General features: G+C 42.4%; 1 protein-coding gene across 1 annotated transcript; it reads right to left on the bottom strand.

Moving 5' to 3' along the window:
• Positions 1-7,164: 7,164 nt before the first annotated feature.
• Positions 7,165-12,340, bottom strand: LOC9266067 (WRKY transcription factor 55). The gene is made up of 3 exons (XM_015783257.3): positions 11,628-12,340; positions 10,521-10,652; positions 7,165-8,061 (listed from the first exon to the last, which is right to left on the bottom strand). Exons 1-3 carry the CDS (start codon positions 12,236-12,238, stop codon positions 7,518-7,520), a joined length of 1,287 nt encoding a protein of 428 aa, XP_015638743.1. The 5' UTR covers positions 12,239-12,340; the 3' UTR covers positions 7,165-7,517.
• Positions 12,341-15,787: the final 3,447 nt, after the last annotated feature.

The following is a 15,787-nucleotide window of genomic DNA, read 5'->3' as shown; positions in this document are numbered from 1 at the left end:
ATGGAAAGATTCCTACCCGGATAGGACTGGGTCGTTACTGTATCGTGTAGGGTCCGATGACTCCAAGTCCTACTTGGAAACCACCTGACCTGTGGTATAAAAAGGACCCCCTGGGAGGACCTAAGGCATCGAATCTCATAACCAAGACAACCACCACAGCCTACGAAGTCGAAGCCTACAGGAGCCAAGCCGCCGGGTGATCTAGTCGAACCAACTCGACTATGATCTCGTCGGTATCATCGAGTTCTGTCATTCCCTTTGTAATTTGTGGTTTCCACTATATAATCACATACCAACTGGATTAGGGCTATTACCTATCAAGAGGCCTGAACCAGTATTATCTTTGTCTTCCGTTTCCTTGATGTTGTACTACGTAGATCCTCGTACCAGCATACCCCAATACCCTTTATATCCGGTCTACGGGTACTCACAGTCGACAGAGGTAGTATCTACTCGATCATAGTGATAAACTAAATATTTTATTTAAAAATAAATTTTATAAATAACTTATAATAAGTGGTCTAATCAATATAGTATGAGATTTCTTTAAAAAAAACATATTTCTTAAAACATGGAGCAATTATCCGTTTTTCACAATCCGATAAATAAGTTGAAAACAACAGGACAGGAGAGTTAACACAGTAAAATTTTCATGGTTATTAACTTTGTAACTCTGCGATGAACTTGGATGAGATATTGTTAGAAATATGGTCATAATTTGATATATTTTAATCTAGAAATTAAGATAATAAACATGATATGTGCAGCAGGAATTAATCTAGTAAAAGTGCTAAACATTAACATGCTAATGACTTGAAAAGTATCATCTAGAAACATGTTTAGCACTATAGTTAGAAATGTGACATACCCAAAGAACGCTCCGGTACCGTATAATGCATTATTGGTGTTGCTGCTTCCGTTGATATTGATGTTCTCGCCACGACGCCACCTCCAGGTGTGTCATTGCCACCACCTCTAGGTGCGTCGTAGCCGCCGCTTCCAGGTGCGTCGTTGCCGCCAGTGCCTCCACCATTTTCTCCTCTTGTAGATACGCCGATGTAGTGAAAGTAGTTGAAGCGGATGATGCAGAGGAAGAAAACGACGACATGCAGAACCAATGTAGCAGAGTAGTCGCATTAGGAAGCGCTCCTTAGGATGTGTTTGGTTCACGGTCAAGGTTCTATGGGATATAGCGGTCCATATTTTGTTAGATATGGTGATCCAGTTTTTTGTTTGGTTGAACGAATATGGTGATACAGTCTTTTGTTTGGTTGTAGGGATGAAGATGGATTTGGTGATTCAATTTTTCGTTTGGTTGGAGGGAGTAGGATGAATTTGTAGGTGTGGTCACCTCTCACTTGAGATGGTGAGTATAACCCCCCCCCATCAAATTAATACACAATACAAATAATAAAATTTCCAACAATTTACACTACAATCTCGATTATAAATACACGTAAAAAAAGAAAAAAAAGAAAAACAAAAAAATAAAAAAAGGGGAAAAAAGCGTTTGGATCTGGGCCGCCGGGGGCTCACCGCCGCCGCCGCCTCCTCCCGCCGGCGGGGACCTCGCGCCTCCTCCCCCGGCCGCTGCCGCCGCCTCCTCCCGCCGACGGGGACCTCGCGCCTCCTCTCCCCGGCCGCCGTCGCTGCCTCCTTCCGCCAACCGCCGCCTCGCGCCTCCTCCACCTGGCCGCCGCCTCTCGCCTCCTCCTCCGCCGCCTCCTCTCGCCGGCTCGCCGCTGCTCCCTCCTCCCGCCGGCTCGCCGCTTCTCCCTCCTCCCACCGATGCAGCACGTCGTCGTCGTCGTTGTCGTCGCCGGGCACGCATCGGCATCGCCGTCGCCGCCGCGCTCGTCGCCCACGCCAGCGCTCGCCGCTGCTCCCTCCTCCCGGCCGCAGCACGTCGTCGTCGTCGTCGCCGGGCACCGGCCAACTCGCTCCACGCGGTGACGCGACCGCTCGCCCGACTCGCCGGCTCGCCCGGGCGGCCAAATCCGGGCAAATCGGTCGGATACATCCATCCGGCATCTGAGGGGAATATTCCCCTCCGGGCCGCCCTATCCCACTCCCGCCCACCAACCAAACACCCACAAAAAATGGGCCGCCATATCCTATCCACCCAAAACCCTCCATCCAAACACATCCTTAAATATTTGATCGCCTGCCTATCCGCGAAGGTACTCAAGCGAGCGGAATGGAGTTTCGTAGGCATGCTCGTCCCAAACACTTGTGCACGCACTTGCTCAGAACTGGGGAAGCAGAGATGCAACGCAGGAACAGAGAAAGAAAATGGCGATAATGGGAGAAAGCATAGCAAATCGGGACAACAGTCCTTGTATATGTACTAGGCAGTTAATAATTAAGCTTGCTGTACGTTCAAAAAAACAAATTCTGCTCGTTCGAAAATAATAATAATTAAGCTTTGTGGGCTTACAAGGCCATGGCCTAGCGCTCCGCCCGCCCACAAAAAAATAGAACAGCCCCAAATAACATCTCTCCCGTTCTCTTGTTGGTGTGATATAGGGAGTACCACCTTTTTCTTGGCAGGTAAATTTTTGTCCAAATTTGATTGGACAATTATTCATTGAGTTAGATTCGGCTTTGTCATTTGGGCCTAACAAGATTTTCTCTTTGGAATAAGTCTATTTTGCCTCCTCAACTCATGCTCCTAGTTGAATCGTATCCCTCAACCGCAAAACTAGGTATAACCCATCCCCTAACTCCCAAAACCATTGCAAATTGACTACCCGGACAATTTTAGAGGCGGTTTCGTTTGACGTGACAGTTGACTCACTGAGTTATTAAGTGAGACCGACTTGTCAGCGGCCTTCACCTCATCCCATCTTCTCTCTCACCTCTCTCCCACCCTCTCTCTTTCATATCTTCCTCTTCTCTCACCTTCCATCAACACAGAGGCAGGACGACAAACGACAGCACACAAGGGAGGAGCTTGTCAGCCGGCCGGCCGGACCACGCGCTGGGGAGGAGCAAGTCGATCGGACGTGCACTAGAAGGAGCTCATCCGTTGGCTGTGTGTGAGGAGGAGCTCGTCAGCATGGTGGCAGCCGACACCCTTGTCGATCTTCTGCGACGCCCCGGCTCGAGCATGCTTAGGAGGTGGGAGGGCGCCGGGGCATTGTGCGAGAGAAGGGAGGAGGGGGTCGTGGAGGACGAGGCGAAGGTCGCGCAGGCAAACCCCTCTAGGTTGTCAACCGGCCGTGTGCAGGGGAGGAGTTCGTCGGCCGTCTACACGCGGGGAGGAGCTCGTTGGCATGGTGGCGATCGATGAAATTCGTTGAATGGGCTGATCGCGCGACGGAGGCGGATGGGATATAGGAAGGGGGCAGGGAGCTAGAGGAGGCTGGCTGGGGATGGAGGAGAGCAGCGCATGGGAGCTTGGGGTCCTGCACCCAACTCTCAAGCAATGTGGGGCTCCCGTGATGGAGATGGAGGTGAGCAGCGCAGGTGGCGTCATCGAGCTCCCAAGTGGTGCGGCCGTGGGATGTCGACAACGCCTCCGTGGTAAGGTACCACATCGCCAGGGACACCCGCGTGGACCATCCACCGTGACCCCTTTTCTGTCGCTACAGTCTTTCCCACGCGCCGCCCCTCGTGGGGATCGAATTTAGCTACGAAATGACGGGTTCACTACTAAAAAAACATTTTTCCGTGTGGAGGATTTGCTCGTCTACACCAAGGAGTCTGGGAAAATCAATATTTTTGTGTGCGGGTAGCCCAACCACACGGGAAAATTATCTTCCCGCGCAGTCGGTTCAATGGACTGCATGGGATAATCGATTATCCCGTGCGGTCAAATTATACCGCCCGCACGCAAACAAAAAAAATAAAATTAAAAAAAATAAAAATACCCTAACCGTAACCCTAGAATTGCCTGGTGCCGCTCCCGGCCGCCTTCATCGCGCCGCTGCCACGACCAGCAGCCGCCGCACCCGACCGTCGTCTGTGCCCGAGACCGCCAACATCGCGCCGGCCGCACGGATCCGGGCGGGGGCCAGTTGCAGCCGCCGTCCGCGCTCGCGCCCACGCCCACGCCCACCGGCCGCCACCGCCGCTCGTAGTCGCCGTGGTTGCGCCGCCGCCGCTCCCGATCGAGCCCGCCACTGCCGGCCCCGCCGCGACCGGCCACCATCGCTGCTAGCTCCCGCGGGCCGCCTCCACTCCTCATCGTGCGCTCGGTGGGGAGGAGAGGGGAGGAGAGGAGAGGAAAGGGAAAAGTAGGAGAGGAAATTGGAAAAGTAGGTGTGTAGAGAGAGAGAGAGGAGTGAGAGTAATTGAGGGATTTAATATAAGGAAAAAGGAAGAGAGAAGTTTGAAAATTTTGAAGTGAGTAGGAGGGAAAAGGAGGAGAGGTATGTTTGCGTGCGGTTCACTTAAGAGGCCCGCACATGAAAATCGATTTTCGCGTGTAGACCCTTAAGATTTTTGCGTGCGGGCCTCTTAATGGTCCGCACGCGAAAATGGGACGCCGATTTTTCCATGCGGACGCGAAAACGGTCCGTGGTTGCTCTCGCGTCTCCGGGAAGCTCTCGTTGAGTGTCGGGAAAGGAGCAAGGCGGAGACACATCTTCAAGCTGTGGAGGCAATTTTGGGAGTAGCTCCCAACCGCCGCTCCCATGCGAGCTTGCCGATGTCGGCCACCGCACCACCCAACGACCTCGGTAACCGGGGCAGAGGCCGGCTGGAGCGGCGCAAGGGTCGCAGACGCACGTCATTGGTCTGACGTGGATGGAGCCGGAATACTGCCACAGTGACCTCCCTGAGCTCCAGTGTCCTTCATCCGACATTTTTTTGCTCGTCTTGTCGCCGGGAGGGATTGAAATTAGAGGAGAGGAAAAGAAGAGTTGCTAACAGAAGGAGCCTACAAGCTGACTCGGTCAACGTAGTCAAAGATGCCACGTCGGATGAAAGTGCCTCCCAAATCGCCAAGGGAGGTTATTTTCCCTGGTTTTCAAAGCTGAAGGAGGTGTTATACCCGCTCTTTCGGTAGAAGGGACGTGATTCAACCATCCAAGGGCAAGGGTTGAGGGAGGCAAAATAGACTTATTCCATTATCTTTTGATCCTGGCGAAATTGGCTCAGTGGAACTAAATTTTCGGATTATATTCAGGGATGGACCAGGTTTCGGCCCATTGGAAGCCCTATTCCTGGAGATATTCACAGATCCACACATGCAAGGCTGTTAGTGGAGTCGTGAACTGGCCTAACTTCTTTTTGGTTTGGACAAAGAAGATTTGATTACACACGTTCGTCCCTCTCCAGAACTTGTTCACTTTGCTACCATTTTTAACCTTGTCTTTTTTTGGTAAAGTTACCAAAAACGAGGCTACATTTAGTTTGTTGCCAAATTTTAGTAAGTATATATGAAATCTTGCAAAAATTTTGCAACCTTGCCAAAATTTTGACAACCTTACCAAAATTTAGCAATATCAAAACTTGGTAAGGTTGAAAATGGTAGTAAAGTGAACAAGCCCCTAGTTTCCTAATGTACTAATAGTATGTGTCAATTTTGAACGACTATAAAATATTACTACTATACTTTATAGCCTTAAACATTTTACCATTTGGTTTTACTTTCCTTTGGAATAAATTACTTTGAAGTGCGGCGTGCTCAAATGTACGTATAAGGGAAAAGTATCGATTGACAGTTAGGCATATTTCATAGTGAACAAATCAGACAATTAATTATGTAAAAGATTTAAGTTCCCTGTGCCAAATCTGCCTATCTATTTATCTACCTACCTACATATACTGTATTGAGTACTTTCGGGAAGCTTTCATTTTAATTAAGGAAGATATGGTGAATGATTAGATAAATATATAATATATCATGACCGCAGATTATAATTGTGAATTTATGTTATATAAAACATTTAAAATACTGTTTTTACTTTATATAAAATTTATTAAATTCAAAATTGGGAAATGGTAATATGAAATTTTACCCATCTTTAACTCAATTTAGTATTTTATTTATCCAATTATAATATTAGAAATTAATAATTAGAAAGTTGTAACTGATATGTGGATATATTCTTGGTTTAATTTAAACTGCAATTATAAAAAACAACCAAATTGAATTATTATATCAGCTCGTGCAACGCATTTCCTTGATGGCTAATTTATTTGAGGTGCCTTTATTTGATTAGTCATTAGTACGTTGTTGAACCTTGAAGAAGAGAAACAATAGACTGCTTTTTCAACACATTGTAGCCCAAATAGGTTCTTTTTTGAAGATCTGGGTGAAACAACGACGCATAATATATTTAGCTACGATGAAAATTAGATGAACTATATAAGACCAAAACATAATGAATATATTCAGAGATAGATAAAAATATTTATTCATTTCATTGAAGATAAAAAGTCTGAGATAATAATTAACTAAAAGTAAGTTCTACAGTAGATGTGACTACTGCATACCTCTAATTTTATCCATATCATTCACTAATAAATTAAGAGGCCTATACAATATATCACCTCTAATGCATAAATACCAAATACCTCTAACTAATACTCTCACATGCATACTACTTATAGTTTGTGTGCATTTTGCTCTTGCATGATGGGTGTTTCATCATCTCTCTTCTTACTTCTCTCCTTTAATTACCTTATCACTTGATGCTATGTGACACTTTTATATAATCAACAGTATAATAGTACTTGCTCTAAACAATTTGCGCTTGTGGCTCCTTAATGATCTTTTTTCTAGTAATTTGATTGAGGCATGCACCCTTGTTTTCTGCATGTGAGCCACATAGTCATGCAAAATTCTAAAATGATTATATATTTCTTCCGTTTCAAACTACTTATTATTATTTTAAGAAAATATATATGCTTAACTTTGGCAATCAAATTTTAGAAATCCATATAGTCTAATAACATGTGAACATATACATTGTGAAAATATTTCTCATGATGAATCTAAATATCTAAATCTTATGATATTAAATTATAAATTTATAGAGAATGATGATCAAAGTTAGAAAATTAAGTTTGAGTGTTTAACTTGGGACAAAACTGTAGAAAAGATAGGTGGTTGTGCTGCTATCTCCCCGAACAAGTTAAACATTAGGATGGAAAAAGAAACAAAATAAAGAGAAGAATACTCTCTGGAGTTTGTGATTTCAACAAAAAAGCTGAAGCAAAATTAGCCTGAAATAATTAATATAACTTCAATCGATCACTGTGGTTATTATACAACTTAATTGGAGATTTACACTAATGAACTCGCTATTTCGTGATACTATGCTATATCTATACATCGATCGAGCTAGCTAATTAACGGCCGGGGCGCCGGGCATCTCCTAGACAGAGTCACCATTATTAGCATTCATGAACCTAATCAATTAAGTGATCCAATCAAGTGTGTATCTAACAACAAAAATTTCAACATCTACATGCACAATGTGCATGCCTCACCTAAATACACCAATTAAGTTAAGAAGCAAAACGAGATCTAATAATAATGACATCAGAGAGGTGAGACTGATTGATCAGTTATCACGTCGATCGTGAGAAGAAAAAATGCCGTCCATGATGCTGCTGCTGCCGCTGCCGCCGGAGTTGAACATGACGTCGGCGAGGTCCGCCACCGGGTAATGGTCCGCGTCCCTAGCTGCTGCACCGCCGCCGCCGGCCGCCGTGGCGCCCATTGTCGTCACCTGCGGCGCGGTGGCGGTAGTGCTAGTGCTTCCCTCGCCTACGGCGCCGGCGAGGCTGGCCGGCGTCATCGGCCATCCGATGCCGAGGTGGATGGACGTGGACAGCGGCGGCTGCGCCTGCTGGTGCTGGGGCGGCTGCTGATCGGCGGCGGGCGCCATGACGAAGTCCTGGCCGAGCACGGCGGCGGCGGTCGGAGAGTTTGTCACCGAAGTGGCGGCGGCGGCGGGGAGTGTGAGCAGCGGCGTGGTGGAGGTGAGGCAGGTGTGGTTGCCGCAGTAGGTGACCTCGTAGGTGAAGGGGTCGTCGTCCAGCCGCTGCACCTTCTTCTTCGCCTCGCACCCGTAGTAGTTCTTGTGAGTGCACCGGTAGTAGCTCCTGTAATTTTCGGATATTGTCGTATATTAATTAGTGGAACTATCTTATATATATTTATCGATAAAATTTAACAGATATAACTGTAATACAGTCGTTAAATATAAACATAATACAATCATAAATCATAATGTAATTACACTAATTATACATATATAATTAAGTGTGTAATACAACTTATACGTAATTTAATTTCAAAAATTCCGCGGTAACAATCGTTAATTAGTTCACCACAGTTTCAGATTTTGATTAAAGTATCTTAATATTCTTAAAAATTTATGCCATGCATTAATTATCCACGAAGGTCTTCCATTTAATTATTACAGGAAAATGAACACATAAATATACATTGGTTGTATATATATTTATCCAGAAGCAGTAGACTGTTTAGCTAAAGGTGATCGATTGTACGTTTCCAGGAAACAACGTCGGAACTTGTCTATTTTATTACCTAAACTTTTCGTGACATTTGAAAATTAACCATTAGCGTAAAGACTTGAATGTTTTTTCACTGGCCAAGACTAGAAATTCTTTTTTACCGTCAACGATAAAAAGATGTAACTTTTCAACATTCGCCTGCGTTTAGAGTGGTTTCTATGATGTTTCACTGACACTGACACATTGCAAAGTGCATTATGTTTAAACTAGTTTTGAATTGTAGCAAGACTAAAGGAAAAGTAGTGTGTTTTTTTAAAAAAACTCTTGGCCCATTAAACTTGAGAAGTGACTTAATTAGGATCATTTGGCAACTCAGTTTTTCAATTATTTCGAAACCTAGCCTCGGAAAAAAATTGTTTCAAACCATTTAATAATTCGACCAAAAGTTGAAATCATTCTATAGTTATTATTTCAATATTTCAAAATTGAAAAAAAAAGTCTTCAGGAATTTTCTTGAATAAAACGCCAAACTCTCCAAGGCATGTAATAATGATTGATTTTCCATTGCATCGCTCGGTCTCTTCAATTTCTCTCTGTAAGTAAACGTACAGATAAACATAGCAATTTCAAGACAAGTAAAGTAAACCGACCAAATAATTTTAAATTTTCAAATATAAGTTCTTCTAGGCAACTTTTGTTGAACTTTAATATTAATTACTCGACGACAAGCTAGCTAATCTAGCAACTGGTTTCTTGCTCATCACAAATTAATACACAAGCTAGGTTATCTCCACGAAGATTTTTCTATCTCCATTAATCGTTTCATTTACAACTGATTATATGCCATAATACTTTTAGTGATAAAAAAATAATCCATTGAAAAAACTTTATTTATATGTTCTTAGTGAATTAAATCCTATACTTAAAAGTAAACTATGATAAAAAAATAAAATCAATTCTACAATTTAACTTTTAAAGTTTAAAATTTAGCTATACGGCTAATAAGCTAAAAGAGTAAACTATGGAGCTATCTATTTTTCCTACAAAAAATAACAATATAGTTAACCATATGCATATATATGTTGCATTCTTGGTTCACTTGAATTGGACCCACACCATGCTGAAAGCCAACTAATTCAAAAAAAGAAAGAAAACTCACGTGGAAAAGAAAGAAAACTGATACTAGGTTATTCTGCGCGCATGCTCGATCTTTTCCTAGATACCATAAGTGAATTTGACATTGCAATTAGCGATATATTATATACTAGAAAAAAATACCCGTGCATAGCAACGGGTGAAAGCTATTTTAATCTTATTATTATTGTACGGTTTACCTATGGTGAATTGTGCGAATTCGCTTGTATATTATTTTTATAAAATCATGAGCTGTAAATTGGAGTCCGATTGTCACAAATTAGTGTGCGAGTTTTTTTAAAAGAGATTTCTTATACGACTCCTTCTGTATTTTTAAAATTGAACGAACTTAAAAATCGACTTAAACATAGATTTGTATTTCCAAAAACAAATAAACTTAAAAAAACTGACTCAAACAATATGGATGACGTGCACATGTATAATAGTATTGATATAGATATAGATATAGATATAAATGTGCACATGTATATATGTTGCTGGACTTTCATACCCCCGGTGCTAATTGAGTTAGTATATACGTACACACTTGCGTATTAGCCATCGATCGGGCTACGTGTACTGTACTATAGTATATGTTTCTTTTTCCCAAAAACAGAAAGATATGAATATATGATGCTTTGTGTATGCAATAATACTACTGGTGTAGTGGAGGAAGCGGAAAAAAAGGTGAAGAAAAATCGATATGAAGATGCGAATGTTAGCCAACCATACACACTGCCAGACCTAAATATGTCCAGCCAAATCATATTTAATTAATCAGCTATAGTTTTACTTTCCAAAAAAAAGCTATAGTAGTTTTACTCAACAAAGCCCCCATTACGATACACGTTATTAAAATACAATTTGAAAATATCAAAACAAAATAAGTATAAGCAAAATTAAAGAGTTCCAAAATTAAATTAAATTAAACATTAGTAATTCTGTGGTACCTGGGATATCTGGAGCCGAGGATGTCCTTCTGGCCGTACTTGCGCCACGTGTACCCGTCATCCGGCGGCTGCTCCGTGTTCCCCGTCCGCTGTGCCGCCACCATCACCGTCACCTTCTCCCCGCTCTCCCTCCTGATACACATACATCATCTAGTTAATTATTTACTCGCTTCGACCTGATAAAAACTATAATTTAAAATTAGATTTGATACAATCTAGTGTAATGAATTTTGATTTTTATTGGGATATATAGAGTGAGTATCTATGACGAAAATTCACTAATCAGGTTAATTTAACCGATCGATCAGCCTATTCAGTAATCAACTAATTAACAGCTGATGCGCCGCAGAGAACACAGTACCTCGTAGAGTACTCGTAGTTGTGTGTAAACCCTCGTGTAACTTGTGTGCAAAGCGGAAGCGCCATGACTTGGCAAGCAATTCGGACTGCATATATGCCGCTTAGCCGTCGCCATCACCGCGAACAAGAAAATCAATACTCCCTCCATTTCGAAATGTTTGATACCGTTAACTTTTTAACACATGTTTGACCGTTCGTCTTGTTCAAAAACTTTTGTGAAATATGTAATATTATATGCCTACATAAAAATATATTTAACAATGAATCAAATGATAGGAAAAGAATTAATAATTATTTAAATTTTTTAAATAAGACGAACGGTAAAACATGTACTAAAAAGTCAACGGCGTCAAACATTTCGAAACGGAGGGAGTATTAATTACGGGGTATTAGTACTAGTTAAGCTAAAGTCTATAGTTAATTAATGGCTTGGTGTACTGCAGGTAGGAGAGGAGAGAAGGAGAGATGGATATATGGCTAGTGCGACGAAAATTCGGTGGCGTTTCTTTCTGACCCAGCTGCGCGCGCGCGCGCCATGCACGGCGCGACGTGGTAAAGGTCAACGTGTCTGAACAGCTTGACCGCCAAAAGACTTCACCAACTACAGTAGCGCAGGCGCGCCGCGCGGGCCATGGCCATGGCGTGCTTCGACCTGATCGAATCGATTAACCCTAGCGTACGCCACGACGACGACCGGGTGACGCACGCACGCACCAACGGAGAGGGAAGAGTGACGTAGTGATGTACCTCCTCCTGCTGCCGGCGCCGCCCTGGCGCGGCTGGACCGGCGACGGCGGCGAGCGCGACGACGACGACACCCGCCTCACCGGGCCACCCGACGTGCCGGCGCCCGCGCCGCCGTACGCGTCGGACGGCGCGCGGAACGCCGCCGTTGTTGCGCCGCCGCCGCCGCCGAGGAACGGGTTGGCGGCGGCGGCGGCTTCGTCCGGCGCCGTGCCGCCGACGTACATGCGGAGGAGGTCCAACTGCTGGCGATGCTGGTGATGGAGGTATCCCTCGCCGCCGAACGACGTCGACGCCGCGCCCACGCCGCCGCCGCCGTGGCGCGCCCCCTGCAGCACGCGCGCCGCGGCGGCGTACGCGCCGGCAATGGCGTGGCAGCGCGCGGCCAGGTAGTCCGGGTCGTTCTGGGTCGCCGCGAGCTCCGACATCAGCTCGCCGGCGAGCCGGAACCCCTCGCTGATCTGCGCCAGCACCTCGTCCATCTCCCAACCCTCTCGGCCGCCGCCGCCGCCGCCGACAACCCTGCTCCGATCACGGCGATCGAAACCACCACCAGCAGCAGCAGCGAGCAACACCGACAACGGGGTCACCTGGTGCGGTGCAAAGACGTGCATGAACAATGGTTGCAAGGTGCTCGACGACGATCTCGTATTTAATCTTCTTATGCCCGAGGTTAATAAGGTAGCTAGCTAGGTTATAAGCAAATTAAGGTTACTATATGCATGTGTAGAGGGTGAGGCAGTGTGGTGTATATAGGAAGCAGCCGGGCACGTACATGCGGTAAGAAAGGGAGAAACTGAATTAGAACGGGTCATGCATTTGGTCGTTGGGGTTTTATTGACTAATTTGCTAACTAAATAATAATCAATTAAAAACGAAGAGAGATACGGTATATAGTTAATTGAATATCTTTGGTGTGCATTTTGCCTCTCTTGCTTGGTGCTGATCGAGTCACTTTCTGACTACTCTTTGGTTGGGTCTTGGGGAAGACCATGAAAGTTGAAAAGGGCATTCAACATGGAAGGATCCAATCTTAATTCTGGCCACTGGGGTTTGATCCTCCGTTCTTTGGCCGAAGACTCGGTGCAGCTTTAATTTTCCACCAGAAGAGTCTCCGGCCAACTCTAATTAAATGAAAATGGTGACGTCACGGTATGTGACACCTCATCGCACAACTGATAGGCACCTGCTTGGAGCCACAAATGAATTAACTGAAGCTCGGCCAGTTAATTTTGGGGTAAATATACTAAGCTGGCAATTGATCTTAGGCAACTTATCACATAATTAACACATATTATATATATATATATATATATATATATATATATATATAGTAAATTTGTTTGGTACTCCATGGTGCCCGGGCACCATGATTGAAATTTACTATATACCCAATTCAAATGAGTATGAAACTTTTTCAAATATTTAGGTATTAACGTTAACTACTTTACTAACTAGTTCAAAGCAAGTTTGAACTGAATTCAAACTTACTTTTGTTAGATTTTGATTCTAGGTATATAGCATCCAAACATATAATTAGTTAGGTATGTAATAATGGATTGTGAAATAAAGTTAAATTTGAGTTGTTTTGTTGCTAGGTATAGGTATGAAATGAATACTTATAAGTAGGTATATACTCACAATTTGAAAATTTTGAAACATTTGGGCGAATTTGTGTATTTCATACCATGGTGCCCGGGCACCATGGTGCCCCATATGAGTGTCCTATATATATATATATATATATATATATATATATATATATATATATATATATATATATATATATATATATATATATATATATATATATATAAAACATGTTTTTTCCGATACTTTGGTACGTCATTTGTGTGTGATTCGGTTTCTAAGTTCGTACGTTTTTAGAAAAATATTTCCGTATTTGAGTCGATTTTTAAGTTCGTTCTCTTTTGAAAATATGGAAGGAATCGTATAAGAAATTTCCCACGTGCTAACTTAAGACGATGAGACTCCTAACTGTAGCTCATGATTTTCTAAATATATATATATATCCAAACTAAACCATATAACAATAATAAATTTAAAACAACCTTCACCCGTTGCAACGTACGGACATTTTCTCTAGTTATTATAAAAATTGAAGATGTTTTTGTCAAAATTTTGGTACGTCATCCGTGTTGGAATCGGTTTTCTAATATTTATCTTTATCTCTAATCTATCTATATACCTAATAAAAATAAGCAAGAATTCCGTGTATTTGATTTTGTACGTCATCTGTATGTGTCCGAACCCAGCGAAGTTGGGAAGAATCATATGTAACTTTTTCTTTAGATATCCATGGATATATTATTTGCCTGATTCCGAGTCCGTATGAGAAAGTTATGCCCATTTTAATGCCCCTTTTAATAAATGACACCCAAATGACTCGTATTTTTGGTAGAGCTTTGGAAAATTCTACAAGTCACATATTTTGTCCGTTTAAGTTTATTTTTTCTATGGTTGGTCCCTGTGTTCTCGTAAGTGTGAAAAAATATCAAAAAAATAAAATAAAAAAATTGCAACTCTATACAGAGAAACAAGAATGGAGGCGAGGGATGGAGGGGAGGTGCCAGCCATGCTGGCGCCCTCCTCCCTGGGGCGGCGCCAGCCATGCTGGCACCCTCCTCCTGCCACATCGGTTCGCGTATGCCACGGTGGCAGGAAGACGGCGCCAGCCACCCTAGCGTCCCAAAAAGGACCATTTCTAGGATATGTTTTTCTAGGGGTCTATTTGCGAAATAAGTTTTTAGAAAGGACCAAAATGTGAAAAATCCAGGGCAATAAGACCCCATCCAATTCAAAGCTAGATCTTGCCCCGGGAGAGGCGAGGAGGGGAAAAGGGAACATTTTTAGTTCAATGGCTAAGACGAGAAGAAAAAAATAAAATAGTATTAAAGAGGTCCACCCAATCTAAAACTACACTTTATCATAGACAAGTTTTTAGACTAAAAGTACTCTTGGGATGGAGGGAGTAAAATATTAAGCATATTATTAGTTTTAAATATACTTTATCCATTAATCTATTTCTTTCAATTAATATCGTATGAAAATATTTTTAAATACATATCTAATGATAATACGTGCAAGACATGAAACACACATTTTTTTTTACCTCAATTACTAGTCAGAATTTTTAAACATTAACTTTGCGGAGAACTAATTGAGGTAAAAAAAATTATCTTCTCCTTTGGGGAAGAAAAACCTCTTCTTGGAACTACTATGTTTAGATAAGGGGTAAAACTTTTTACCGTGTCACATTGGATATACGGACATACATATATATTTGAAGTATTAAATATAGTCTAATGACCAAACAAAATACAAAATCCGCTTGTAAACTACAAAACGAATTTATTAAGCCTGATTAATCCGTCATTAGCAAATGTTTACTGTAGCATCACATTGTTAAATCATGGAGCAATTAGGTTTAAAAGATTCGTCTCGCAATTTACACGTAATCTGTGTAATTAGTTTTTATTTTTATCTATATTTAATATTTCATACATGTGTCCAAACATTCGACGTGACATGGTAAAAAAACTTGACTGGGGATCTAAACAGGGCTATAATACATGTATAATTGTGTGTGTACTCCCTCCGTAACAAAATGAATCTAGAACTGGATGTGACGTATTCTAGTACAACGATTGTACTAATCTAGACAGATGTATGTCCAGATTCGTTATAATATAATGTGTCACATTCAGTATTAGGTTGTTTTTTTTAAATATACTTTATCCACAAAGTAGCTTCCCCGTAATTTTACTGTTCCATGGTTTAGGGTTTAGGGTTTAGGGTTTAGTTCAGTAATACAGTAAAATTACGGGGAAGCTACTTTGTGGCCGCACAGCCACAGTGTGGCCATGTGGCATCATCTACTCATTTCGCGTCAGCCAATATATGTTAAATTGTATAATTATATGGTTTGCTCTGTACGTCTTGTTTAGTCAGATAGTTCTATAATATTTTTTCTTCAACTCAGCTGAAAAATAAAATGCTGGTGTCCATTCAAGAAAGAGAAAATTAGGAAACAGTGTTTATATGAAATGAATTCTAATCCATCGGGGGAATGCCATCTCGTGTTCATTATTCTTCTAAATTCGATATAAACAGTTGTAAAAATTTCTTAAAAAATTAATAAT

The sequence above is a fragment of the Oryza sativa genome, chromosome 5 (genome assembly GCF_034140825.1).
Source record: "Oryza sativa Japonica Group chromosome 5, ASM3414082v1".
Lineage (NCBI taxonomy): Eukaryota > Viridiplantae > Streptophyta > Magnoliopsida > Poales > Poaceae > Oryza > Oryza sativa.
The sequence above is the reverse complement of the archived record's forward strand: the minus strand, read 5'-3'. Positions and strand labels throughout refer to the sequence as shown.

What these genes read in the sequence shown, in the direction of transcription:
- LOC9266067 (XM_015783257.3), bottom strand. Translation starts at nt 12,238, where the DNA reads ATGCACGTCTTTGCACCGCACCAGGTGACCCCGTTGTCGGTGTTGCTC. An exon ending in GGCGCCGGCAGCAGGAGGAG is followed by an intron (nt 10,653 to 11,627) that starts GTACATCACTAC and finishes TATGTGTATCAG; the next exon opens with GAGGGAGAGCGGGGAGAAGG. An exon ending in CTCGGCTCCAGATATCCCAG is followed by an intron (nt 8,062 to 10,520) that starts GTACCACAGAAT and finishes CGAAAATTACAG; the next exon opens with GAGCTACTACCGGTGCACTC.